At 36.1% G+C, this 27,973-nt stretch overlaps 1 protein-coding gene across 1 annotated transcript; it reads left to right on the top strand.

Moving 5' to 3' along the window:
• Positions 1 to 2,984: 2,984 nt before the first annotated feature.
• Positions 2,985 to 15,500, top strand: LOC138702704 (uncharacterized). The gene is made up of 4 exons (XM_069830026.1): positions 2,985 to 3,098; positions 6,604 to 6,743; positions 11,340 to 11,601; positions 14,613 to 15,500. Exons 2-4 carry the CDS (start codon positions 6,605 to 6,607, stop codon positions 14,698 to 14,700), a joined length of 489 nt encoding a protein of 162 aa, XP_069686127.1. The 5' UTR covers positions 2,985 to 3,098; position 6,604; the 3' UTR covers positions 14,701 to 15,500.
• Positions 15,501 to 27,973: the final 12,473 nt, after the last annotated feature.

Raw genomic sequence — 27,973 nt, 5'->3', positions numbered from 1 at the left:
TTACAGGGGAATGGAGAAAGTTACACAACGCAGAACTGCACACATTGTATTCTTCACTTGACATAATTAGGAACATTAAATCCAGACGTGTGAGATGGACAGGGCATATAGTACGTATGGGCAAATCCAGAAATGCATATAGAGAGTTAGTTGGGAGGCCGGAGGGATAAAGACCTTTGGGAAGGCCGAGACGTAGATGGGAGGATAACATTAAAATATATTTGAGGGAGGTGGGATGTGATGGTAGAGACTGGATTAATCTTGCACAGGATAGGGACCAATGGCTGGTTTATGGGAGGGCAGTAATGAATCTCCGGGTCCTTGAAAGCAGTAAGTGAGTGAGTGAGTGAGTGAGTGAGTAAGTATATGTATTATTATTTTATAGCTATATAATCTTCTAAAATTGTAATTTTATTTTTTTGTTGTCTTATGTCTACTCCTTCTCATATGTCCTTTCCACCCTCTTTTTTCGGTTCTTTTGGGTTTACCAGTTCACCGGCTTTTTCGCTTCCACAGCAAAGCAATAGTAACTTTTGTAAAAGTTGCTGATTTCAACCTTGACACATAGGTACCGTATGTATAGTGGAGCCTTCCATTTATTTTTCAATTTCGAGTAGCCAACTTCCCTTGTATATGTGGACACTTACAGTTTGTACTCGCATGACACACATTATTTTACCAGTGAATGATATCGTCATTCACTTTTACATATAATTTGAGAACTGCTATCTATCGGCTGATGCAGTAACGAAAGCGATAATACTGTCCCTATAATAAACTTTAGAAAGTTCATTTTACATGAAGTGTTACACATTTTCTCAGGTTGTAAGTAGAATAAGTTTTACGTCAAACATAATAATACGGATTTCAAATCAGAGCTTAGAATTTTGTTATAATCTCTACTATTGCACGACATGGAAGCTTGGATGCTAATGGTGTGTACAAGAAATTAACTTGAAACGATTTGAATTGTACTTCACCTCTTCCTATTTCTTGGATAGAATCACAATGGAAGATAGTGTGTTCAGAGTCAATAATAAATTGGAACTTTAGCCAACGATTGCAAAAGGAATACAGCATATTATACAGGGTAATTCACGAGGATTTACCGTCCCTTACGAAGCTTATTTCGGAAGACATTCTGACCAAAAAATGTCATATAAACATTTGTCCTAATCTCAATATTTTCAAAGTTACATTAATTTGAAGTTGTTAGTAAAATACCTTTTTTCTTTAGTTTTACGGGTAAAAAAATGTTACAAATAGAGAATGAACTATGCAGAAGTGTTATTTAATTGGCTAGTGCTCTGAAGCTAAAACTGTGTTGTTAATTGCTTTGTACAAATTTTATTTTTCAATTGTTAACTAAAAATGACATCATTCTTACGCACTTATCACAAAAATTGTTACAAATCTTCAGGTACTTGATTCTTTACAGTTTAATTCTGCATCCTAATGTACAGTCTTAAAGAATACAAGAGTGGCGTGATTTGTAACAATTGTTATGATAAACGCGTAAGAAAATGTAATTTTGTTGTTAAAAACCGAAAAAAAAATTCTGTACGAAGCAACCATGGAATTCACAACACATTTTTAGCTTCAGAATACTAGCTAATTAAATAAATGATACTCTTGAACAGTTCATTCTTTACCTGTAATATTCTTTTATCCTTAAAACTCAAGAATAATGGTAGGCCTATTTTACAAACAACTTCAAATTAGTGTAACTCTGAAAATATTGAGATTAATACAAATGTTTATATGACATTTTTTGCTCAGAATGTCTGCGGAAATAAGCTCCGTAAGGGACGGTAAATCCTCGTGAATCACCCGCTTTGTCAATAAGATCATAATTTCTTGCAAATTATCATTTAGGAATAGTCTGAAGAATACTGTCCTAAAACATGTTTTGGTTGCGTAACATAAAAGAGTGGATAGTCTCTAAAATAACAGAATCAATTTATGCTGAAGGAAACCAAGAACACAAGACAAGTGATTGCGAACATCCATTAATATATATATATATATATATATATATATATATATATATATATATATATAGAGAGAGAGAGAGAGAGAGAGAGAGACAGAGAGAGAGAGAGCTGACTCGTGATCCGAGGGCCTGGGTGCGATTCTCGCTTGGGCAGATTATCTACTGCAGTTTTTCCGAGATTTTTTCGAACTGTAAGGGAAATGTCTGGTAATCTCAGCTGCCTCATTTAGAATTCGCAAGTTCACCTTCTTTATTTTTCTTCATGACCATGGCCTTCGTCTTGTTAGCATATTCCTTTCTAAATACGAGGTTTTACATGCCAACTTTTTGACCAAAATCCCGTCATTCAATTTTAAATTACTTTTGATGAGCCCTGTATATGTTAACACACATAGACTTACAAAATTTAACACACATTCACATACCACATACGCTCTACTTTTCTTGTACTCAACTTCCACATTCGACAAGTTAAGAGTCGCATTTATTTCACATTCACATGCTTTTGCACACGTTGGTACATTCACATTTTTACACTCACATACATTCTTTCACATACACAAACATATTTTCTGTCTTTCAAGTGACAGCCTTGAAAGACTCTCGTCTTTTTCGGAATTCAAACTAAATTTGTAATCGTGTTTTCACCAAGTTATTCGTAAACATGCTTAATTATTTTATCCTCCTCTTGTGGGAAGAAATTAAACCCTTAACGGTATTACATATTAACATTTCCTCAATCTTTCCACGTAACCTTAGTTTTTTGTTGGAGAGTTTTCTACCTGCATATGATGACAAAAATTCCAGGTAAGCCACTTTGACTGAGGGTTGTTTAACGTCTCCTCCCCCATGTTTCGTGGCAGACAAGTGAAGATTGAAGGTTCAGATTCCTGAGTATATTTTTTTCCCTTATATTCAACCCCTACGTTTCTCTCTTTCCTTCTTCAAAAATACTTTTTTTTTTTTTTAAGATTGTTCTGATTGGTTGAAACTCGTCAAATTTCAGTAAAGGGTGGTGGTTTAAAAGGTGGAACGCTTGTTATGTAAGCTCAGAAGTATCTGAAATTAACTTGAAGTGTGGAGCAAGAGAAGCACGAGAAAGCAGGTATGTTGAAATTAGCACTGCTATGTGGCATCAAATTCAGCATCACATAAAGCATTCTAAATATTTCAATTAAATTTACTTTAACATAATACTAATATTGAAGTTGTGAAATAATCATCTTTCATATATTTATATGTAAAATATCTAACCTTAAATTAAAAGAAGTACAAAAATTCAGCCATAACTAGCAAAAATTGAACAAAAATTAACATTAATGCAAAATGGATTTTATTACAATCTAGTTATCATTACTTAAATCATCATTCTCTGGGACTTCATTATGTTCAACATTTTGTAACAGAAAAAAGTGAAAAATTTAAAATGCTGTTTGTCATCAATATCTTAAAATAATTAAGTAAGTATCTATTAGGATCGGTTATTATAAGTGATGAAAATAAATAGGTGAGTTCTGAAAGTGTATAAATTTACAAATGTTTTGAAAAGATCTTATTTCGCGTCGTTAAAATTTCATTAGAAATCAATGTGTCAATATTATACAGAGTGAGTAAAAAGTATGCAACAATGCTTGTAACTTTCTTATTTCTAATTTTATGAAGAAACTATTTATGCAAAAGTTGGTAGGGTATCAGAGAGAAATATTTTGAACATGTTTTAAAATATTGTGCTTTTCATTTATAAAGAGTCTGTTTTTTTTTAAATAGCACCATGCACTTGTTTCTTCATTTTTGGATTCTGCAGTTCTCAGTACATACAAAATCATATTTTCTTGCCACTTATAAACTATTCTTTTGTAAAAATTACCTATTTCGATGGCGATGTATGTGTACTGAATAAAGGAAAATTTTAACGCTTCAGCACATCAATTTGAGGAGGCTTTGGATTAAACAACTGCAGACAAAATCTAATAAGAACAAGTGAAAAAAAAAAATGAATAACAATATTAATATTATTTAAACTTATAATTTAAAAAAGACACATTGTAGAATATGCACCAATGAAAATTAACTGCAATAGTAATGCAATACTACATTTTAAAGCAAGAAAACCCACTAAAACCGAAATTAGCATTGTTGTGTTGTATCACGTGTTGATTTCAGTTCACAAAAGGAGCTCAAAATGGCTCCCATTTACTGCCAAAAATTCATAAATCTGTCTTTGAAATTGTTTAATTTTTAACCATTCTTATTCAATAATTGTTTTTTTTTTTTAGCTTTATTCACTTGTTTCTATTAGCTTTTGTCTGCAATTGTTTAATCCAAAGCCTCCTCAAATTGATGTACTGAAATATTAAAATTTCCCTTTATTCAGTACACATACATTGCCATCAAAAGAGATAATTTTTACAAAAGAATAGTTTACAAATAGCAAAAAATATGATTTTTTATATGTACTGGGACGTGAAGAATCCAAAAGTGGAGAAATAAGTACATGGTGACATTAAAAAAAATAGACTCATTGGCACACTCTTTATAAATGAAAAGCATAGTACTTGAAAATATGTTCAAAATATTCCTTCTTTGATACCCTACAACTTTTATATAAACAGTTTCTTCATAAAATTATAAATAAAATTACAAGCATTGTTCCATACTTTTTACTCATCCCGTACATAGCAGAAAGTATGATAAAATTATGTTTACAAGAGACTGCTTGATTTTATTACTTTCAGTCATTTCAGCTTTAACAATGAGAATTAGAACAAATTATTAGGAATATTTATGTGTTTGCAGTTTTTAATTATTGGCTCGTACTATAATGAAAGCTTATTTATGTATGTCTTTATGATTTTTATGGTTATAATTGTTAAGAATTAAACAAAAAGTCGGTGAAGAATTAATTTAGAAATTGGTAAATCATCAACATGACCACAATTGAGTTGGGTTACACTTTCTTTTTATTTTTACATTACCTTAAACTCCAAATATTTTTAAAATATCACAGTAAATATTATTGTGCTTCAGGTAGATAAACTGTAGAAAATGATACCAGGAAAATTTTCCAAGTTTGTTACGGAATCACAAAATCTGCTGTAAGAAGTGTTATTTTTATTTCAATGCTAATAGCTATATCTTTTTCAACAGTTGTGCTGAGAAGAGAGAACTGAGCGAAGAATTGTATTTTGAAATATTATAATGATGGAAATTAATATTAATAAAAAAATATTTCGAAATACTCGTATATCACCACAAAAACTGAATTTGTATGATTTAAATTTATTTTAGAAACTAACATTTCTATTCGACTCGTAAATAATTTAATTAAGGTTATAAATAAAATATAAACGAGTCTTTTACTTTGTGCTTCAGGTAGATAAACTGTAGACAATGATGCCAGGAAAATTTTCCAAGTTTGTTACGGAATCACAAAATCTGCTGTAAGAAGTGTTACTTTTATTTCAATGCCTATAGCTGTATCTTTTTCAACAGTTGTGCTGAGAAGAGAGAACTGAGCGAAGAATTGTATTTTGAAATATTATAATGATGGAAAGCAATATTAATAAAAAATATTTCGAAACATATCACCACAAAAACTGAATTTGTATAATTTAAATTTATTTTAGAAACTAACATTTCTATTCGACTCGTAAATAAATCTAATTAAAGTTACAAATAAAATATAAATGAGTCTTTTACTTCTTTATATTATTATTATACAATTTGAAGCATATAAATAGAAACGTATAATATAGTTGAGTACAGCCCGTTTATTGTAAAATTACACAAGCAATGTACAAAAGTCAATGTATCAATAAAAGAAAATATTAAAAGACCTCCTAAGGAACTGCAGTTATGATCTTACGCAAAAAAGAACACTATTCAATGTACAAGAATCGGAAGTGGACTATTTTATATTAAATGCCAGTATTTAAAATCTGTAGATGTATTTTATATACTGTATGTTTTAGATTTGTAAAGGAGAACTTAAAATTTAATCATACGGGTATAAATAGCAACACTGAAAATTTAGAGAATGATTTCCAAATTAATGTAATTTTTAAAATTAGTTCGTATTCAGAGGGTTCGGGTTCAAATTCTTGTTTGATCCATCCTGAATTTGTAACTTGTGTTGCACAATCCCGCGGTCCAGTGGACACAGGGGTTCCAGTTCTGATCGACATCTATTCAACGTGTCAATAATTTAATTAAAGTTACAAATAAACTATAAACGAGTCTTCTACTTCTTTATATTATTATAAAATTTAAAATATATAAATAGAAACATATAATGTAGTTTAGTACAGCTTGCGTTTTGTGAAACTACACGCAGTCAATGTATGAATAAGATCAAATATAAAACATTAAAGCAATTTTTAAAATGAGGCTATTACTTGCCCATATCACTAAGCGAAACATGTTTCCAGGCGTACGCCCGTTAATACATAAACAACATACAAAAGAATACAAACAAGTATGATTAACAGTACCTACTAACTTATTAATTTATATGTGCTGAAGAAAGGTCTGAATCATTTCATACTGACTACAAAATACATATAATTTTAGTTAATTATTACACTTCTGGGTTTATTTGTTTCATGATTAAGAATGATCTCCAGATCCAGAAACTTCTACATTGTTCTTTTCCTGGCCGCTGCACTGTTTACGGACGCTATAGCCGAGGAGGAAACGACAGAAGAACATACCAATGTGGACAGGAATTCTCTCTCATCCATCAGACTGCCAAGTAAGACAATAACTCATTTTCCGATCAAGATAAAACCTGTATACAGAACATTTTTCTCCCTCTTATAACAGAAAGTCGAGATATTTTTACTGCGAGAATAATGGATAGGCCTATTACCCTCAATACACACAGGTCTTACAGAATGATAGTGCTCTAGTGATATTCATAATCATACACAATTTTAGATGATAAACTATCAGAAAATATATTTCTCGCTTAAATATTGGTAAATAACTTCAAACTGGTCCGCCGTTGTAGTTATGTGCGCGCTTTCCAAGCAAGCGGTACAAGGTTCGCTTCCCGGTGTGGGCACATCCTTCCAAACTCTAAACTGGCTACGGCTTAACGAACGTATAAATTTTCATTCTCTTGTTCTCGTTTTCCAAGTCCTTCACACTTCTACATCTACCTACCTTGCCTCCCGTTTCAGTTACCTGTCATCATATCATAATCTCTTCACACGCACGCAAAATAGCCGCATACTAGCCATACCAACACATAAGACATCATCGTATTCATCATCATACACAATCTCGCTCTCGCGCTTGTGGAATACCCTACCCAGTGACATCAGAGACTGTCGGAATTTAGTAGCGTTCAAAAGCAAACTTATTAAGCATTTTCTTACTGCGTAGAGTAGGTTTAATTTTCACTTAATCAATAAAAGAAATGCTTCTCTCTTCTTAACTTTTACAATAAACTGTCTAGCTTTTATTAATCAGTTAATCTTTTAGTACTTTGATTTTTATTGCATTTTTAACTTTAATATTAATTGTAATTATAATTGTAATTGTAATCTTAATATTGTAGTTGTAATCCCCTGGTAGAGAGGAAGAGAAGGCCTGATGGCCTTATCTCTACCAGGTTAAATAAATAAATAAATAAATAAATAAATAAATAAATAAATAAATAAATAAATAAATAAATAAATAAATAAATAAATAAATAAATAAATAAATAAATAAATAAATACATAAATAAATAAATAAATTAATTTACGTCCACACATACGTAAGTTATTGAATAGATACTATGAAGACAATATATACAGATCATGCACAATAATCACATTAGATATATATATATATATATATATATATATATATAATTATGCATATCCTACCTTAGAGTAATTAGAAAGTCACGAAAGATATGAAAGCCCAATAATAATAATAATAATAATAATAATAATAATAATAATAATAATAATAATAATAGTTTTATTCATGCAAGAATGAGGTTTATTCAGGTATAAACCAATTTCTATGAATATGCCACAGTACTAAGCAGCTCATCTGCTGTTCCCTGGCAACTTGATTCACACTGCATGTTCCATATTCTGAATTTTGTCTAATTTTCTGGACTATTTGTAAAACTACGTATCGTAGAATTGACATCGCTTCCAACGGACGTTGTCCTACCACAACTTTTTTTTTCATTTGTCACGGAAGTGGTATTTTCAATTTATTTTACAACCTTCACAATGGCGATAAATTACTGAGCCATTCCTCAATACATTTAGAGATTTGAAATTTTAAATTATATGTACCTATATATTATATGGTATAGTTCGTACATCTTTCTCGTGTACAGTTCCGTCATTTCTGAACGCCCAACTGCACTCGAGGAAGTTGAACGAACTACAATATTCCTTGTTTCGAGCTTTCTTCTCTCTGGAAATTATTTTATGTATGAATGTGTCTGTTATAAATGAACTTCTTGCAATAGTCAACAAGACATTAATCCTCCTCTGTAATTTTAGGATAGGCCTCATATTACGTTACCATTGTGCCATTACGGAAATTGACTTCGCATTTACTTAACCCTTAAATTGGCAAAACCAAATACCTTACTATAATAATACCGGACAGTTGTATACTAGCAGCCTTGACGTGAGTGCGAAATATCATGGATTTGACATCTAGCGGAGCGGCGTGGAATTACGTCCACAAATACAAATATTAATTGAATAGTACCGTATTTAATGTAACATTATTTTATATCAAAGCTGCATATTATGAGAAATAGTGCGTATTTCTTCTTTGCTTTAGTGAGAAAACATTAGTTCTGACATTAAGAATGAATTTACAATAACGCTTTATATATCCATTGCTGACAACTGCAAAGATAAAAACGGTAGTAATCTGATGCTTTTAATAATTAGTAAAGGCACGTGGACAACAATTAAACTTAATTTGCTAAAACCTTAAAATTGCCAATATATTTTAACTTCTATTCATTCATTAGGCTTAAATAAAAAAAAGCTAATTTTAATTATTCCATGAACACAGAGACAAAGGGATTAGGCCTAATAAAGAATTTTGTTGACTTACGTTTTATGAACTCTCGGAAATCGAAAGGACGATTTGGAGCAATTTGTAATACTGTAATTGTAGCAATTACAAACAGCACATATACACCCTGACATTTTAACACACCACCAATTAATAAAACTATTAACTAGCACAGCAAAAATATACAATGTAGTTGATTACAGCTTGTTCCGCGAGTATCTCCACACCGGCCGCCTAGGTAGCAGCACGAGCAGAACTACTAGCTGTCCGGTATTATTATACAGGGACATCATTTTATTTTTACTAACATTTTTAATATTAACCTGGCTATACCTTTAGAGAACCGGAAACACCATTCACTATCCCCTTCCACGACTGGAGTTCGATGATACTGGCGTAAAACAGAAACAAATCACTTTACTAGGTATAGGAGGGAAGAAAGTACTTCATCCATTTACGTAAACTAGGAAATATCGCGATTTTGAGTTCGATAATTTTCATTACGTTTTTGTTTAATCAAAATGCAGTACTGTATTAACAATAAGTGTTTTTACTTACGAACTGAGTTATCCATGCGAACGTATTCATTATGCAGTGTATATTATACTGTCTACAGCACATTAGCGTACAATTTAGAGAATGAATTTAAATTAAAAAATAATCATAATATAGTAGATATTTAAACACATATTTGAAAATGGTCGCCGTTCATTTCGATACAGGCTTCAGTTCTAATGTGCATATTATCGCACTATAGACTATTGCACCTAATTCCAGTTGCCAGTTTCGTCTTTCGTACTAGTAACTCATGTTGAAATAATTCTGTACATACTCTATAAAAGAGTACCTTACGTACTGTAAATTCAATCTTCACTTCTACCCGACCCGTACAGATAAAATTACTCAGACATACTATCTACTGTCTGTTCAAGTGGTTATGCCGCAGGATCGTAGAAAGGGGGAAAATCACGCGACAGTTAATTACTTAACGAGGCCCTTTTATTTAAGTTATTTTAAATAGTTGTATAATATTACGTAAACGTCCAATTCCTGACAGAAATTAATGTTTTCAGAAAAGAGCTAAGACAGTCCAGCTTTTACAGAGGGGCGTGCAGAAGCAGGTGGGGTAAAATCGCGATGCGACGTAGGCAAACAGACGACATTACCTGTGCGAAAATATGATTCAATATTGAAAGCTCTTTCGTCACTGGAAAACGCGAACATATTTCTGGAATGTGACGTAACAATAAAATGATGTCCCTGTAGTAAGGTATTTGGCAAAACTTCATTTCTCACACTAGTTTATTAAACCGTGTCGGACTGTAAAGAAAACAACTATCGCAATATCCATATTTTATATGTTGTACATTATTATAGTATTGTGTAGTCGGCATGAGCCCTAAATGGAATGGGTCACGGACCTGCATTCACTTCCCCAGACGGCTCAAAATTAATGATTATTCACATGGAACTCGGGCTCTAACAGAATTTAATCGTCCCCTTCTACAAATTAATGGAGTCATCAAAGAGCCAATTGGCTGGTCTCCTGATCTGAGAAAAATCATCAAAGAGCCAATTGGCTATTACCGTTAAGATGATTAATTCCTACGCGTTGGAATCTTCAAACAGCCAAATTGGCTATTACATTTTCGTACCTAGACTTCTACCACTTCTCTTCCTACTTGGTACCATCGCGTTTCTAACTCCTCCGGATCAGGTCGCCGTACTTGCCCCTCCCCCCGTATGTTGTAACTAATGAGTTACGTCCATTTTCGGCTTTCCCCCTCGAAATTTCTAGCGCTCCTTCACTGGGGCGGCGAAACCCGAAGTGAGACAAGTGACCAACAGGCTTGGAGCTCACATATTCAGTTTTTCAAAGCCCCAACTCCCCTATTGCAAGGACGTGTTTTCACGTACCTTTAAAGTTTCTCCTCCCATTTCCCCTCTCATTCATTCATTAGCAGGCTTCGGCCTAGGGGCACAGAGTAAGCAGTATGAGGTTTAGAGTACACGGAGCATAAATGTCGTCATGACCTGTGTGCAGTCACCCGACAGTATTGTATATACTGTATCTGTAAAGGGTATAATATATTTTGTGCCGTACTGTGACGGACTGTTTACAAAAAATCTGATCAATAGTCGATCTATTACGCCTAAAAACACACTGATGGTCCCCAATAATTTCATCTACATATGGAGTTAATCTTCTCGAAAGGATATTCGACAGCGTCGTTAAATAAGCAAGTTAAAAAATCCTTAACCAAATCAAGATGAATTTAGTAATGGTTTTTATATGTTACAGATGATATGTCATTGCCAGCAAACATGCTGCAGCTCATAACAGCAGCTGGTGCCTTGGTTCTCGGGTTCGTCGGTGTAGCTGTAGTATTGTCCCTGGTCCTTCCAGTCTTCGGAGTCAGGCTGTGTCATATCCTGGGCACCTGCGATACCTACAGCACGACAGCCTACTCCAGTGGTATAGGACCCAGCTACGACGCCTACGGCACAACTGGGACGTACAACCAGCCGACGCTTTCTTATGCAAGCAATGCCTTTCAGAAGAGGTAAGATTTCTAACGAAATATATTTCCTTTTGTAGTAATGAACCACGTACAGCCTGGACATCGGCTACTTGCTTTCTTAAGCTTACAATGGGAATTAGCGAATTAGAAACACGAATACACGCACCACAAGTTCCGACTTGATTGGATCGAATAGGATTAAGTGATTAAATGCTACTGGTTTAACTTGTCACTCGAGGATTTAGGAAGAGACTGAATACTCTCGGATTTAGAGAAGTGTGGTGTTCCCGGCTGGTAGAACTTCGCAGAGCTTCGTTAGAAATAAACTCCGTGCTGTTCTCTGAGTCCCTTAGTATTTCTATTTTTCTGAATTTTCTAGTGACAAGTTAACAGCAGCACTTTTGAGGTACTAAAATCTTATTTGCTGCATGCCATAAACCTTTCCAATATGGATTTCTTTCCTCTCAATTACATGCTAAAGTACAACATGCTAATGGACAGAACATAGAGAACGGCTAATAGAGGAAACGAATAATTCGTATTATTAATTTTAATGGAGTTATTTATATCTGATATCATTTAAGGTGCCTACTTTAAAACTAAAAATTCGGTAACATTTTTTGCACATTTCTACAACTGATTTTTTTTCTTCTGTCCATTCCAGGATTACTTGTTGGGGTTTATTAATAAATATTTGAGCAAGGTACTATGTGTGTATGTGTGTGTGTGTGTGTATATATATATATATATATGTATAGGGGAGAGTCGGGTAGTATCGGACAGGGGGTAATATCGGACAGTGAGTTTCTTTTATCTACCACACTATGATAGTGCCTGATTGACATGTTTACGTTTCTGTGATGTCACATAGAGAAACGTAACCATTTCATTCAGGTACTACCATATGTTGGTAGATGAAAGAAACGCTCTGTCCGATATTACCCGATGTCCGATACTACCCGACTCTCCCATATATATACATATACATGCATAGATTTATGTATATACTGTATATGTATGTACGTATACAGAGTGTAAGGGGTATAAGTGCCATTATTTTAACTGATGATTATTCATGTCATAAGGAAGAAAAAATGTCCTCACAATTTTTTTCTGATTGCAATATTTAACTAATTATTAAAGTTTACAATATTAGACGTTTGGCAACCTTGCTGGATGGGGAGGAGGGGTTTACAAGTACAGCTCAAGCGGGTATAGACATACCAGTACAAAACAGATGCTCTGTTCTAATGCAGGAGCGGACAGGGTAATTATTGTTTACATAAAACGAACAGCAAATACAAACTTTCAATCTCATTAATAGAACTTTATGGTAAATTTCCACTTTATTTAACAATATTGTTCCATCTTTTAATTGTACGTCTAAAGATAAACAATAATGGTTTACTGCACAAAATCACATTTTTTTCTAATGAAACATTTGAATTTATCACGCTTCCGTAAAGCAGAATCATTTTTAAGGAAATTTCTGTTTGTGTGATTTTCGAAACGGGGTAAGAGACTCCCAATTTATAATAATCGTTGAGAAACTGCTACAAAAGTTCGTCGATTAGGTAACCTTCTTTGCAAAAAACGTTCTTGCAGCACTTGAATTACAACGACTTTCTCTATAAATTAATAACATATGATGAATAATGATATTCCTGAACTGTAGGCCTAAATGACATTGTAAGTTGTTTATCGAATATAGGTACTGAACTGCCATCCGCTCGGCAGGAGACCAATCGACAGGGGCTTGAACTCAGCTGACATGTAGAGTACTGTCAGCTGCATGAATCCTGCCAAAAATGTTGCCACGTTTCTCAATCCAGAATATTAACAAATTTAAGCGTACATTATTATTTAATTTCACGAAAACGTAATAGAACACACAATTATTTATTTAAACTAATATTAACTCTTTGCGGGGTATACCTACAGTTTCAATAGTTTTCATATTTTTACTAACGATGTAACACAAATAACATAAAGAAAGAATTTTTTTCTGGGAAAACTATGAAGTTTTTTCCTATATTGTATGAACTTTTTTATCCTGTTGTAGATCGTCCCCTAAGACTGTGAAAAGGACGGCACATATACCCCTTACAGCCTGCATATGAATCGGATGGGAAGGAACAGCAAAATTTACACTTTGTCCATTGATATTGCTTCAAAAGCGGATAATTAAAATTTGCTTAAAGGAGTCAATTGATTATTCTATAAATATGATTTATTCCGATTTTAAAGTTTTTCAAATTTAACAAATATAAATATGAATTATTAACATAAAAATCGACAAAAATATAAATAAGAACCACATGTTTATTTTATCGGAAGAAATTTACATCACCTTAATAACAACATTGCATCAAACCGTTCTTGTTTGAAAATTTAAAATAATTTTCTCAAACTTGGAAGATGTGTGTAATAAACAAGCCAAACGATTAACAAACTTCTGCTTATTTTTCAGAGCTTAATTGTCGCATCATATCAATGGAAACATTTGTTTTGTCACTAAATAACTCAATCCCTTTCTTCAAATATTTCATAGCCACTTAGTTCACCTTGATTGCTCAATCTGTTTAGAAATTAAATTAATGTTAGTTACTTTATAGAGCATATAATTCAAATGTAATTTATAACACATTTAACTGTTATTATTATTATTATTATTATTATTATTATTATTATTATTATTATTTTCATTCATTCATTCATTCATTCATTTTCTGCTCAACAACAGGTCCCTAATTGCAAACCCAGCATTCTCCCATCTTCCACATTTTTCACTTATATCTTTGTCTCCGTATACGATTCATATACTGTATCTTAATCTTCTTTATCATCTGGTATCTTCTTCTGGGCAGTTTATTTTTAGCCAGTGACCCAACCAATTTCTTTTTCTCTTCCCGATCACCTATTCTTTCGTTTCTTATTTTATCTGTCCATTTCACACCCTCCATTGTTCGCCATATCCACATTACAAATGTTTCCATTCGTTTCTCTTCACTTCGTCGTAATGTCCATATTATTATGTTTATGTTCTATTTCAGATCATTGGAGTATGTGGGACCAATACTGAAGGCCTTGAGCGCTGCTTACGATAAATATGCGGTACCCATTGTCAAGAAAAAGGAGTAAAGAGCATGACCGTAATCTGTAATACTTTCATCATGCATAGCTTGTGTTTAACTAGTGACTGAAAATTGTAGGTTAAGAGTACCGGAAATAATTGAGTGTATGTACTCGTAAGGGCTGTATAGGCCCACAAACTTCTTATTACCGATGGGAGATGAGGTCGCTGCTATCGCTACAAACAGGAAACATGCAACGAGCTCAGTAGTTCGGACTCCTGCCGTCGATAATCGGAACTTGGGTGGCCTATGCAAGTAATCATTTAATTTGTAACAAAAACAGAACTTCGTATAAAACTACGAGTATCATCAACTTTGTTTTCATTATTGACATTATTGTTTTAAATTTAGGAAATTTTGTTAATCTGTAATAATATTTCACCTTTCAATCTCATCTATTTTCACCAAAAGATCTATATTACAATAATATGTAACATACATTCTTGAGTTAACGTTTGTGTACATTCACCATTTTTTGACATAGAATATTCCAATGAGCAGCTCTATTAGAAACTGAATACGAATATAATTTATTTTTTAACTTTACTTATGTTTAGGCATTAGATCAACTTCATTGAGTTTTACTGCTATTAAGTTGTAAGAGATTTTTAAAAATAAACATAGTAATTATTTAAGATTTAGGATTTGTGTCGAGATAATAAAACTGAAATATTCTTTTTAACTGTATGATGTAGGCTATTCAAGGATATTTTTCAAATGATCTAATATGTCATTTAGTATTTATGGCACTAGGTAATAATTTTATTGTGATACAGTATTGTGAAATAAATAAATAATTGTAATGTGTTTTACTTTTCTTCATTTATATGAATAAAAATGCTTCTAATTATCACAACTTCCTATAGTTAAGTTACAATACAGATTACAATGAAAAAAAAAAAAGATTTTGATACAAAGCGCCACCACACAAGTCCAGTGGCTAGAGCGATGGACTCATAATGCAGTGGATCCAGGTTCGATCCCGGCATACTCCAGATTTTTTTAAATGGGTTATTTTACGACGCTGTATCAACATCTAGGTTATTTAGCGTCTGAATGATATGAAGGTGATATTGCCGGTGAAATGAGTCCGGGGTCCAGCACCGAAAGTTACCCAGCATTTGTTCGTATTGGGTTGAGGGAAAACCCCGGAAAAACCTCAACCAGGTAACTTGCCCCGACCGGGATTCGAAGCCGGGCCACCTGGTTTCGCGGCCAGACGCGCTGACCGTTACTCCACAGGTATGGACACTCCGGATTTATGACTTGCGTTGGGCAAGACCGTGGTCCAGGTAACACGGGTTTTTCCTGCGAGCTTCGGTTCCACTGTGACAGTCCAACAAATCTCCATAATCATCTCCTCTAATAGCGAGTATTGCGTAGATCAGCCTCCTATGGCTCACCCTGGGCAACGATTCTACCGGTAAATTGGTCTACATAATTGACTTCATATGGGTTAATGATGAACAGTCAAAATACCCGGCATTAGTAAAAAAAAAGTTTAGTATAAATCTTTCAGAATGTGAATTTTAAAATAAACCTGAAGTCAAATAAATACTGGTCACTTTTCACAAAGTAATTCTTTCGGTGAAAGGGCCGTCTGTAATTGTTGTGTTTATTGGGTATTTCATGATAACAAAATATTTTGTAATAGATTATAAGACTCAACAAAAGGTTTACTTTGAAGAATGTCTAAAATGGTTGCCTGGATCACTTTGAGCATGATATCTTCTATGGATTTTTAATGTCCAAAATGTAAATTCACACATTGAAAAATTTAGTAATAGGTCTGATATTAATTTTTAGTCGATTTATATTGTATATTATAGAGCTGAGGCTGTGACAAAGAGTTATAATAATAATAATTAATTACTTACTTACTGGCTTTTAAGAAACACTGAGGTTCATTGCCGCTCTCACATAAGCCTGCCATTGATCGCTATCCTGAGCAAGATTAATCCGTTCTCTATCATCATATCCCACCTCCCTCAAATCCATTTTAATATTATCTTCCCATCTACGTATCGGCCTCCCCAAAGGTCTTTTTCCCTCCTGCCTCCCAACTAACACACTACTTATGCACTTCTGGATTCGCCCATACGTGCAACATGCCTGCCCATCTCAAACGTCTGGATTTAATGTTTCTAATTACGTCAGATGAAGAATACAATGCGTGCAATTCTGTGTTGTGTAACTTTCTCCATTCTCCTGTAACTTCATCTCTCTTAGCCCCAAATATTTTCTTAAGCTCCTAATTCTCAAACACCCTCAACCTATGTTCCTCTCTCAAAGTGAGAGTCCAAGTTTCACAGCCATACAGAACAACCGGCAATATAACTGTTTTATAAATTCTAACTTTAAGATTTTTTTGACACCAGACTAGATGACAAAAGCTTCTCAACTGAATAATAATACGCATTTCCCGTATTTATTCTGCGTTTAATTTCCTCCCGAGTGTCATTTATACATGTTACTGTTGCTCCAAGATATTTGCATTTTTCCACCTCTTGGATGGATAAATGTCCAATTTTTATGTTTACATTTCGTACAATATTCTGGTCACGAGACATAATCATATACTTCGTCTTTTCGAGGTTTATTTCCAAACCTATCGCTTTACTTGCTTCAAGTAACATTTCCGTGTTTTCCCTAATCGTTTGTGGATTTTCTCCTAACATTTTCACATCATCCGCATAGACAAAAAGCTGATGTAACCCGTTCAATTCCAAACCCTCTGTGTTATCCTGAACTTTCCTAATGGCATATTCTAGAGCGAATTTAAGAAGTAAAGGTGATAGTAGATTTCCTTGCTTTAGCCAGCAGTGAATTGGAAAAATATTTTTTTTATTTTAACCTTGTCGGCTTGGGAACCATTTCTGCCAAGCATTTACTTACTACAGAGACTGCACATTTTAATGCATCTCTGGAACAACAAAATTTATCATGTAAAACATCTTCATTCACGGCAAAATTAAATGTTTGAAATAAAGCTTCTTCATTATGAAAAAATAAGGGAGGAAAATGCTCGAAGAGAAGAAAAATACGGTAGCCGGGAGACTATTGAAAATTACTGACAAATACGGGAGGGTTGGCAACCCTAGCCGAATAGTACCGCTACTGAATTATATACGACTTACTCTACAGCTTAGATAACCGGTTTGCACTCCTTCGAATGATTCAAACAGCGTCCTTTGTAAAACTGAAACAATGATAAAATAATGTCACCACCAAAGAGTTTGTAATATATAACTAGAGACACCAACGGCGCTAGTATCGCGTACAAAATTGAACCACTGTTCGGCCGCCATTAAAGGGAGTTGATGCTTCGCCGGGAGTGCAAGCAGTTCATGCTTATTGAGGAGTACGAATAAATATAAGTACACTTGAAGGGAAATAATAAGAAAATGGTGAAATACTGCGCCGCAAATATTTGTTCGAACATAGCTACTATTGTAGGATGCTCAGGAAAGCATGCATATCTTAATATTTGGAAGAATGTTCCAAATGCAGTTCCTCCTTTGAATGTATTTACAGAATGTCGGAATATTTCTAGGATAAAGTTTTTCCAGAAACACATTAATCAGGTTTATAAGGTTGATTTCAACAATGTATGTAAGGGTTAGGTGCCATCACATTACAGTAGATTATAATAGCAGAGTGCATAAGAAAATCCGCAGACTATATCTGTCTAAAACTGTTTTGTTTCACAATAAATGAATTAATCATGTAATTTCCGTTTTGTACAGCATGTACTTCTAGTTTTTGGTTGTATTAAATGCAAAGAAATTAGTGAAAATATAGCTGATGGCCTAGCTAGGCCTTTTATTACCACTGCTATTAGGCCTACTATTACCACTACTACTAGGCACACTATTACCACAAAAATTAAGACTACTACTACCACTAATACTAGGCCTACTATTACCACTACTACTAGGCCTACTATTACCACTACTACTAGGCCTACTATTACCACTACTACTAGGCCTACTATTACCACTACTACTAGGCCTACTATTACCACTACTACTAGGCCTACTATTACCACTACTTCTAGGCCTACTATTACCACTACTACTAGGCCTACTATTACCACTACTTCTAGGCCTACTATTACCACTACTACTAGGCCTACTATTACCACTACTACTAGGCCTACTATTACCACTACTACTAGGCCTACTATTACCACTACTTCTAGGCCTACTATTACCACTACTTCTAGGCCTACTATTACCACTACTACTAGGCCTACTATTACCACTACTTCTAGGCCTACTATTACCACTACTACTAGGCCTACTATTACCATTACTACTAGGCCTGTTACCACTACTACAAGGCCTATCATTACCACTACTACTAGGTCTATTATTACCACTACTACTAGGCCTACTATTACCATTACTCCTAGGCCTACTATTACCGCTACGAATTGTATTAAAAAGTCTGTACTGACCTCTAACTTGGTGGTCATCAACTACACAATGAATAGATTGTTTTATGATAAAATTTATTCTCATTTAAATCAGTTTCCAGAATTTTTATGATCTCATATTACACCACTAAATATTTTCTAAGCACCATATACCTTCCTCTTCCTTTGCACGAAATGACTGAAATATAGATCTTTTTAAATATTACAGTAAATATCCATTATTATGTCCTTAAAACAATACTAGTAATACTGAAAATTAATGTTGACATTGCCATTATTCAATATTTCACATACTTATCCCGAGTGTATATAGTGATTTAATTTATTTTTTAGAATATCGCCAAAGATGAATCGTTATAATACTTTAATAAATATAGCGCTCCTCTGCCATTCATGTTTATTTCATCACGGCTCATCCTTTGTAAAATATATTTAAAACAGTGTCTATCACCAGGCTACATCAATGTATTGTGGTACTGTTTCCGAATTTCGCGCCGCAAACACTCCCTTTAATGGCGGATGTTAGCCGATTCAATTCGTGACATTTTTCTTGCCTGCCACTCACGGGTATGTGTCTCTAGTAAGTATTACAAACTCTTTGGTCACCACTTACTGTGAGGAGCGACGTCTTCTGCAGTCCAATGGGGTGGAAAACAAGACGTCTGGGTAGTTTCATCTGGTGGTTTGAAGTACGATGCACATACTGAAGAAATGCTCCACGAACTTCAAAGCACTCGTTGTAACAGACATACAAACATAGTGTTGTTGCGAGCTCACTCTGATGATTTTTTAAAGCTTCCTTAATAAATATTATAATTTACTTCCTAATAATAAACACTTAATGGATTTATAGATCGAAATGTTACGAAATAACGGCGTTCATGTAAAGAAAATCCTGACGGATTATCATTTTTAGAATAAAGTACTGTAGGCTCTAGTGTTTACGGAAAAATTAATTTATGAAGAAACAATACAAATTCCATTTTTATCTAAATTTAGATAAAAATAGATAAAGATTTAGATAAAAATGCATCATAGGGATTTGTGAAATGATTGACACAACGAAATAATGTTTTTAGAGAATTGAACCCTCATGACACATTCGTATCACTTTTCGACAGACTATATGAAAATAGAACGTTCATACGATGTTAAGTATTTCATTGAAGAATTTTGATTCAAAGAATGCGCACTCAGACAAATAACAATGCTTATTTCTCTCCGGGAATCAAACCAGAGATTTCTGATTTCATACAACACACTGTTTACGACAATATGAGTAAATTAACTAATTTATTATAATTTATAACGGATTATTTTAAAATAACAAAACATTGTGAAACCATTGTTTATTTTAAAATAAATAAATAAATAAATAAATAAATAAATAAATAAATAAATAAATAAATAAATAAATAAATAAATAAATAAATAAATAAATAATATATAAAATAATTTAATAAATCGAATTTGATTAATTTAGCGGCATCAATTACTGCCAGATACGAGGTGACAGCAGCGACATCTACGACTAATATCGTCACAGTCATCGGTCTCCCGTAACTTAACTAGCCGCTCGTCTAACCCACTCTAACCTAGTCGCATTCCTCGGACTCCTGTCACTTAACTATCCCCTCCTCTAACCCACTCTAACTTTATTACAGCTTCTGGTCTCCTGTCACTTAGCTATCCTCTCATTACCCACTCTAACCTCGTCACAGTCCCAGGTCTCCTGTTACTCAGCTATCCCCTCATTACCAACTCTAACCTCGTCACAGTCCCTAGTCTCCTGTTACTTAGCTATCCCCCTCATTATCCACTCTAACCTCGTCACAGTCCCTGGTCTCCTGTCACTTAGCTATCCTCTCATTACCCACTCTAACCTCGTCACAGTCCCAGGTCTCCTGTTACTTAGCTATCCCCCTCATTATCCACTCTAACTTTGTCACAGTCCCTAGTCTCCTGTCACTTAGCTATCCTCTCATTACCCACTCTAACCTCGTCACAGTCCCAGGTCTCCTGTTACTTAGCTATCCCCCTCATTACCCATTCTAACCTCGTCACAGTCCCTGGTCTCCTGTCACTTAGCTATCCTCTCATTACCCACTCTAACCTCGTCACAGTCCCAGGTCTCCTGTTACTTAGCTATCCCCCTCATTATCCACTCTAACTTTGTCACAGTCCCAGGTCTCCTGTCACTTAGCTATCCTCTCATTACCCACTCTAACCTCGTCACAGTCCCTAGTCTCGTGTTACTTAGCTATCCCCCTCATTATCCACTCTAACTATGTCACAGTCCCAGGTCTCCTGTTACTTAGCTATCCCCTCATTACCCACTCTAACCTCGTCACAGTCCTTAGTCTCGTGTTACTTAGCTGTCCCCCTCATTATCCACTCTAACTTTGTCACAGTACCAGGTCTCCTGTTACTTATCTATTCCCTCATTACCCACTCTAACTTGTTTTGTCACAGTCCCTGGTTTCCTGTCACTTATCTATCCCCTCATTACCAACTCTAACTTGTTCTGTCACAGTCCCTGGTTTCCTGTCACTTTTATATCCCCTCATTATCCACTCTAACTTTGTCACAGTACTTGGTCTCCTGTCACTTTTCTATCCTTCATCTAACCCATTTTAAACCTTGAACTCAAGTCACTTAGCTATTCCCGTATCTAATCTAACTCGCAATATTCACAGAAATACACGCCAGCGCAGGGTAAAACACAGTGCAACACGATCCCCACTACTGTCGTTACAACTAATATCTGCCTAATACGATAAACTCTTGGCACCATTAAAGTAGTAAATATTACGCTAATGTATTTAATATTCTCGGAAAATATATTGTAGAATTGTAACTTACTCAAAATAATGTATTGCAAACACTGTTCAGTTATATGCTATCATTTTGATTCTGTGATTATAGAAGCAATGGTATAGAAACATAAAATGGAAGCTATAATAGAACAGTAAATGTTAATAAACTCAAGCTTCGATAAATATGTCGAATGATTTCGAAGATATTACCAGTAAACACTATATAGTAAGACAGACGAGATATACAAATATCTTCCGCATAAAAAACATCGCTCTGTGGCACGCATACACAAGACTGATATGCATTCTTACCCAATAGAACAACCACGAGTTTATGATGCTCATTTGTTCGTGAACCTTGATTTATACATAATAATTTAGTACCAACTTTATTCACTAAAAATTCAACAAATTCCCCTATGATAGTTTGTTCAATAAATTAGTGATTTTGGGTTTTCTATTCATATTAGCTTCGGCTATAAAATCGTCAACTATAAATAATATCATCGGACCCACATTTAGACCTATATTGCGTTAGATAATTAATATAATAATAATAATAATAATAATAATAATAATAATAATAATAATAATAATAATAATAATAGCCATCGGTATCTTTATTTTAGACAGTGGGATGTTGTAACCTGTTCCTTTCTCACTACATTATTGACGATTGTGCACCAATTTCAATCTCTGAAAGTTATGCTACGGGTATGAGGAGAAACAAAGCTATAGTCAGGTCTGTTTATCGTATAATTATAATATTATAATTCTGGATTTGTTATATCGAACCCTGATTGCCTTCAATAAAGTGTTATGCATAAGCCACAAGGAAAGTACAAAATAAAAGCCATCACTATGTGCTCTCAGTCATCCCTGTCCTGTCAATACTCTCTCTGTACTACCAGTCCACTCTCTGTCCTCTCATTCCACTCTTTGTCTTCTCAGTCCACTCCATGTGCTCTGAGTTTAATCGCTTTCCTGTCACTACACTCTCTGTCCTCTCAGTCCACTCTGTGTCTTCTCAGTCCACTCCAGTAGCGGCTGGTGGTCAAAATAATGAGTGTGCTACAATTCCTATATTGGCCTACTGTATACACTTATATGTACCGGGTATTTATCTTAATTTGAGACTCGCCTAGTGACGAAATATGAAATCCATACGACGTTCCTTCCTACTGCAGAACCTGTCAATTACCCTGGTGTTAAACCCTTCATCTTGGACATCATACTCTTTTCTATTGACAGTGTTGCAAGAGCAGTGAGGCGATCCTGGGACATAGTGTTCCTTAAAAACGTTTTTATGCGTTTTAAGCAAGAAAAACATCTTTCTGGCTCAGCAGTGATCATTGGTGTTGTAAACAAAATATTTAACAACTTCGTTACTTCACAGAATGGATCCTGTGAATTGTTGGAGGCTATGTATCGTAACAATTGAACAGCTCCATCTATATTCCGGAAGGCAGGTGTTCCGTATAGAACTCAAAGTTGTTTGTTCAATACAGTATAGCTGTTGACAGCAACTTCAAGTTCGCGTTCAGGAAAATTAGGCTATGCGAAAAATTGCCAGAAAATTTGCTGTTTAACAATTTTGTTGCGTCTAGATAGCTTAAAGACTGGAAACGGTTAGTAGTTTTCTGAATTATACGGTCACATATTTCCTTGGCTTCAGTTTTCTGGGATTCCATTCTCCGTCGCTTGCTGACTGGTTCAGGAGGAACCTCAAAAACCAGGTAGACGGCAGCAGCAGTCGGACACTTGAATTACCAAATAGGCCTACATCAGGGCAGTGATTTCAGCTTCTCACATGCGCATTAATTGTCTACATTCTCATGTAGAATTTTGAGTAGCACATTGTACCTCCTGAGACACCAAAGAGCTAAGAGCGAAGAACTAAACACTCTATAACGCGTCATGAACATAACCACGGGAAATTGTCAAATGGCAGATCAGATACTATGGTGGTATTGCAAATACATTGAATGAATGAATGAATGAATGAAATAGCCTTTGGATTTCTCGTGAAGGGCTATGGCCTCCTAAAAGGGGAGCTCTTTAGAGATCATGCGGTGAGCTAATCCGCATGACGGTAGATTCTGTTCTATATAAGTTTTGTTCGTCGTTCGTGTGTGTACACTTGCACTCTCACTCGATACTGGCAAACTGTAGCGATCTCCATTCTTCTCGGTTCTTGGCTGTTCTGGACCACAGGGGTCCAGCTAGGCTCTTGAAGAAGTCCGCCCATCTGGTCCCAGGTCTTCCTCGGTTTCGCCTCCCGATGCGTGGGTCCCACGTGGTGGAAATATGCGCCCATATGCAGCCTTGGAGTCTCGACACGTGGCCTCCCCATTTCTATTTCAGGCGTTCCCCTTGGTGTGCCATGTCTCTGGTGTTTGTCATCTGCTTGAGTCTGGTGTTGGAAATCTTGTCTCTGAGGGAGAGTCCTAGGATTTTCAACTCCATTTTGCGCTGGCAGATCTGAATCTGCGTCTTCTGGATCACGGTCAGTTTCCAGGTCTGACAGCCGTACAGTAAGGTTGGGAAGATACAGGATTGCAGCACCTCCAGCTTTAGTTTGCGGTTCAGTTTCTTGTCAAGGAGTATGAATTGCAGTGACCAGAAAGCTCTCCATGCTGATGCAATTCTTCTTTTTAGTTCTCTCGTCATGCAGCTTTTGAATCCGACCAATTGGCCCAGATAGATGTATTCCTCCACGTACTGTAATCTGGTTGCGTTGACTTGGATTGGTTGTGGTTGGCTGTTCGTCATGACTTGGGTTTTTCCATGTTCATGCTTAGGCCTGCGTGTGCGCTGCAATCGCTTAGTTCCTGTATCATCTCTTGTAGGTCGGTGACGTTTTTAGCGAAAAGTACGATGTCGTCCGCGAATCTTAGGTTCGTCAGCCGATATCCGTTTATATTGATTCCATGTCTTTTCTTCCACTTTAGCTTACGGAATATGTCTTCCAGGAGGCTAGTAAATAGCTTTGGTGAGATCGGATCCCCTTGTCGGACTCCTCTTCCTATTCTGAATATTTGTCCTTCTCGTTCTGTCATCACGATGGCGTGCGAGTCTCCGTAGAGCTTAGTTAGGACGTTGATATATTTGTGCTCGACTCCCTGGTTGCTCAGCGCCTGTAATACACAGGAGTGTTCTACCGAGTCAAATGCTTTCTTGAAATCTATAAATGCGAGATAGAGGGGAATATTGAATTCGTCCGTTTTTTCTATGACCTGGTTGATTGTCTGTAGATGATCCACCGTGCTGTAACCTGAGCGAAATCCTGCCTGGTCTGGAGCTTGGTTGTCATCCAGTACTTTCGTGAGTCTCCTTGTGATTATCTTAGAGAACAGCTTGTAGACATTTGACATCAGACTGATTGGACGGTAGTTGTTCAGGTCGTCCTTGGCACCTTTTTTGTGGAGTAGAATAATTTTGCTTGTCTTCCATTGGTGGGGTACTGTCTCCGATTTGAGTATTTCGTTGAAGACTGCGGTGAGCGGTGTTAGCAAGGAGTCGTGACAGAGTTTCAGGTGTTCGTTGTGGATGTTGTCTTCTCCGGGCGCTTTTCCGGATTTGAGTTCCCCTATCGCTGTCCTGACCTCGCTTTGAAGTATTGGTGGGACCTCGATGTCGTCTACGTTGTTCATCTGAATACTGTAGCTTGGATTCGCTTCCTGTTTGGAGCTGGTGTATAGTGATCTGTAGTAGTTTGTGGCTGCCGTCACAATGTCTTCTCTTTCTGTTAGACGGTTGCCTCTGGGTCCCCGTGCTCCCAAGAGCCAATGCTTCCCACTTCCTCTCTGTTTTCTTGCTTGTCTTGTTGATTTGGATGATTCCAGTATTGTTCTTACTGCCTCTGTGTTGTGTTCACGTACGTCCCTTCTGATCGCCCTTTTTGTTTGCTTATCAATCTCTGCGTACTGGTTTTTATTGTCCTCGTTTTCATCCCTGCTTGGATATAATCTCTTCCTTTGTTCAATTAATGCAATTGTTAACGGGCTGAGCTTGGAACTGTTTTCTCTAGTTCCATTTGTTCTCCTGGCTGTGATTGATGCTTGGGTAAGGGCCTCTTCGATGGAGTTGTATAGATACTGTGGGTCGCGCTGGGAGAATAGGTCCATTTCTTGTAGTCGTTCCTGTAGTGCAAGGCCGAAAGTGTGCCTATCTAAGCTGTCAATTGTGCTCGCTATTGTATTCCCAAAATGTCTTCTGTTTCTCTTTATATTCACTATGGCACGTACCATTCTGTGATCCGTCGAGAATTTCAGGTTTGGTACGACTTGTATGTCCCTCGCACCTGCTAGGCTGTCGGTTAGTATGTAGTCCAGTTCGTTTTTTGTCGTGCCGTTGGGGTGTCTCCAGGTCCACCTTGCTTCGCTACGCTTTCTGAAGAACGTGTTTAGTATCACCATTCTCTGTTCTGTGGCGAATTGTACCAGTCGTTCTCCTCTTGCGTTCCTTGTCCCGTAGCCGTACGGCCCAACTGGGTCCTCTTGTGCGTGGAGTTTGTTCCCTACTTTGCTGTTGAAGTCGCCTAATATGAAGTTCCTGTGTGATCTGTGTCTCTCAATTGTGTCTTCTAGCAGTCTGTAGAAGTCTTCGCTGTCTTCATCACTATGGTTCTCTGTGGGTGCATATATTTGTATCATAGTTACATCGCATGTCGCTGTCTTTATCTTTAGAACTATTATTCTCTCTGAAACCCCTATGATTTCCTTCTCCATGAGTTTGATGTGTTTCTTAATCAGGAATCCCACTCCTTTCTGTCCTTTGGTCTGCCCGATGTAGCAGAAGAGGTCGCCGTTATTCTTTTCGATTATAGTTTCCCCCATTCTTCTGATCTCGCAGAGGCCCAGGATGTCGCAGTTAATGTTTTTTAGAGCATAGTTTAGCTCCTCTTCTCTTTCTTCTGTCCTGAGTGTGTTCACGTTTAGTGTGGCTATTCTGAATTCTTGTCTGGTGGTACGTTGGTGTGGTGTCTGTACTGGTGTGTTGTGAGATTCCGTTGGCGCTCTTGGTGGTTCTAAGTTGTTGTTTGTTGCATAGTGCTTGTTCCTGGGATGCTGATTTGTTGTTGTGGCCGCTGCGCGTTTTTGGTTGGGGCAGGTTCCGTGGTTGCGGCGGGTTTTTTGCCTGGGGCAGCTCGTTCCAACGTATCCATCTATCATTTATCAGTATTTTCTGATATCCCACCTTGACGTTGTTGCCTTTGTTCCTCTCTTCGGTAGCTAGATTACGTAGTTGGGTTTGTATACTCCTTTCCTGGAGTGTCATGTCATCATCGATGAAGCATTCCTCCCCCGCTAATTTGTTTGTTCTTCATTATAGTCATTTTTCTTCCATGCTGGCGAGTTCAACCCTGGCTAGTCCTCTGTCGGAGTAGTCTTTGCAGATGTACATAACTTTGCTGTATGGTTTGTTGAATTCTACTTTTGCCAGTATTTCATTTACTTTATTGGTCATTTCTTCATGGTTGTCTGGTCGTATCTCTTTGTTTTTGATGATTATGTTTTGTCTTCTTTCTCTCCTCTGCCTCCTCTCTTCTGCTTCCTCTAGTGACCTTAATTTTTTCTCTATATGTGTGGTTCTCTCATCCATGGTGTTATCTAAGTTGCGTACTCTGGTTTCCAGGTTGTTGCACTTTTCTTCTATTCTCTTGTCAAAACCTTTTATTTCCTCTCTCAAGTCTGCTATGTCTTTCCTTGTTTCAGCCTTAAAGTCCGTGTTTTGTTTCTTTAGGTCTTTTAGTTCGGCTAGGATGTTACTGAACATGGCTTGTATGGTCTGATTCGTGTCGGTGTATTCTTCACTGCCGCTGTTCCGTTGGTTCGCCCGTTGTGCAGGTGTATTTCGTGATTTTCTTGCCGCCATTTTGGACGTGCTCCTGGGTTTGTCGCACTTGTGAGGAGGTTCCGCCTAGCGTGTTGTTTAGGGTGGTTGGCTGCCCGCTGCCGTGTGGGCGGTTCCCTTTTAGCACTGTTACTGTGTGGGCGGGCTGACTTCCCGGGTTGGTAGTAATG

This window comes from Periplaneta americana, chromosome 7 (genome assembly GCF_040183065.1).
Source record: "Periplaneta americana isolate PAMFEO1 chromosome 7, P.americana_PAMFEO1_priV1, whole genome shotgun sequence".
NCBI classification, from domain to species: domain Eukaryota; kingdom Metazoa; phylum Arthropoda; class Insecta; order Blattodea; family Blattidae; genus Periplaneta; species Periplaneta americana.
The sequence above is the reverse complement of the archived record's forward strand: the minus strand, read 5'-3'. Positions and strand labels throughout refer to the sequence as shown.

Bases quoted from the DNA above. Each gene is read 5' to 3' on its own strand.
- LOC138702704 (XM_069830026.1), top strand. From the start codon at position 6,605: ATGATCTCCAGATCCAGAAACTTCTACATTGTTCTTTTCCTGGCCGCT. The intron at 6,744-11,339 runs GTAAGACAATAA...TATATGTTACAG, and splicing joins CTCATCCATCAGACTGCCAA to ATGATATGTCATTGCCAGCA. The intron at 11,602-14,612 runs GTAAGATTTCTA...GTTCTATTTCAG, and splicing joins AGCAATGCCTTTCAGAAGAG to ATCATTGGAGTATGTGGGAC.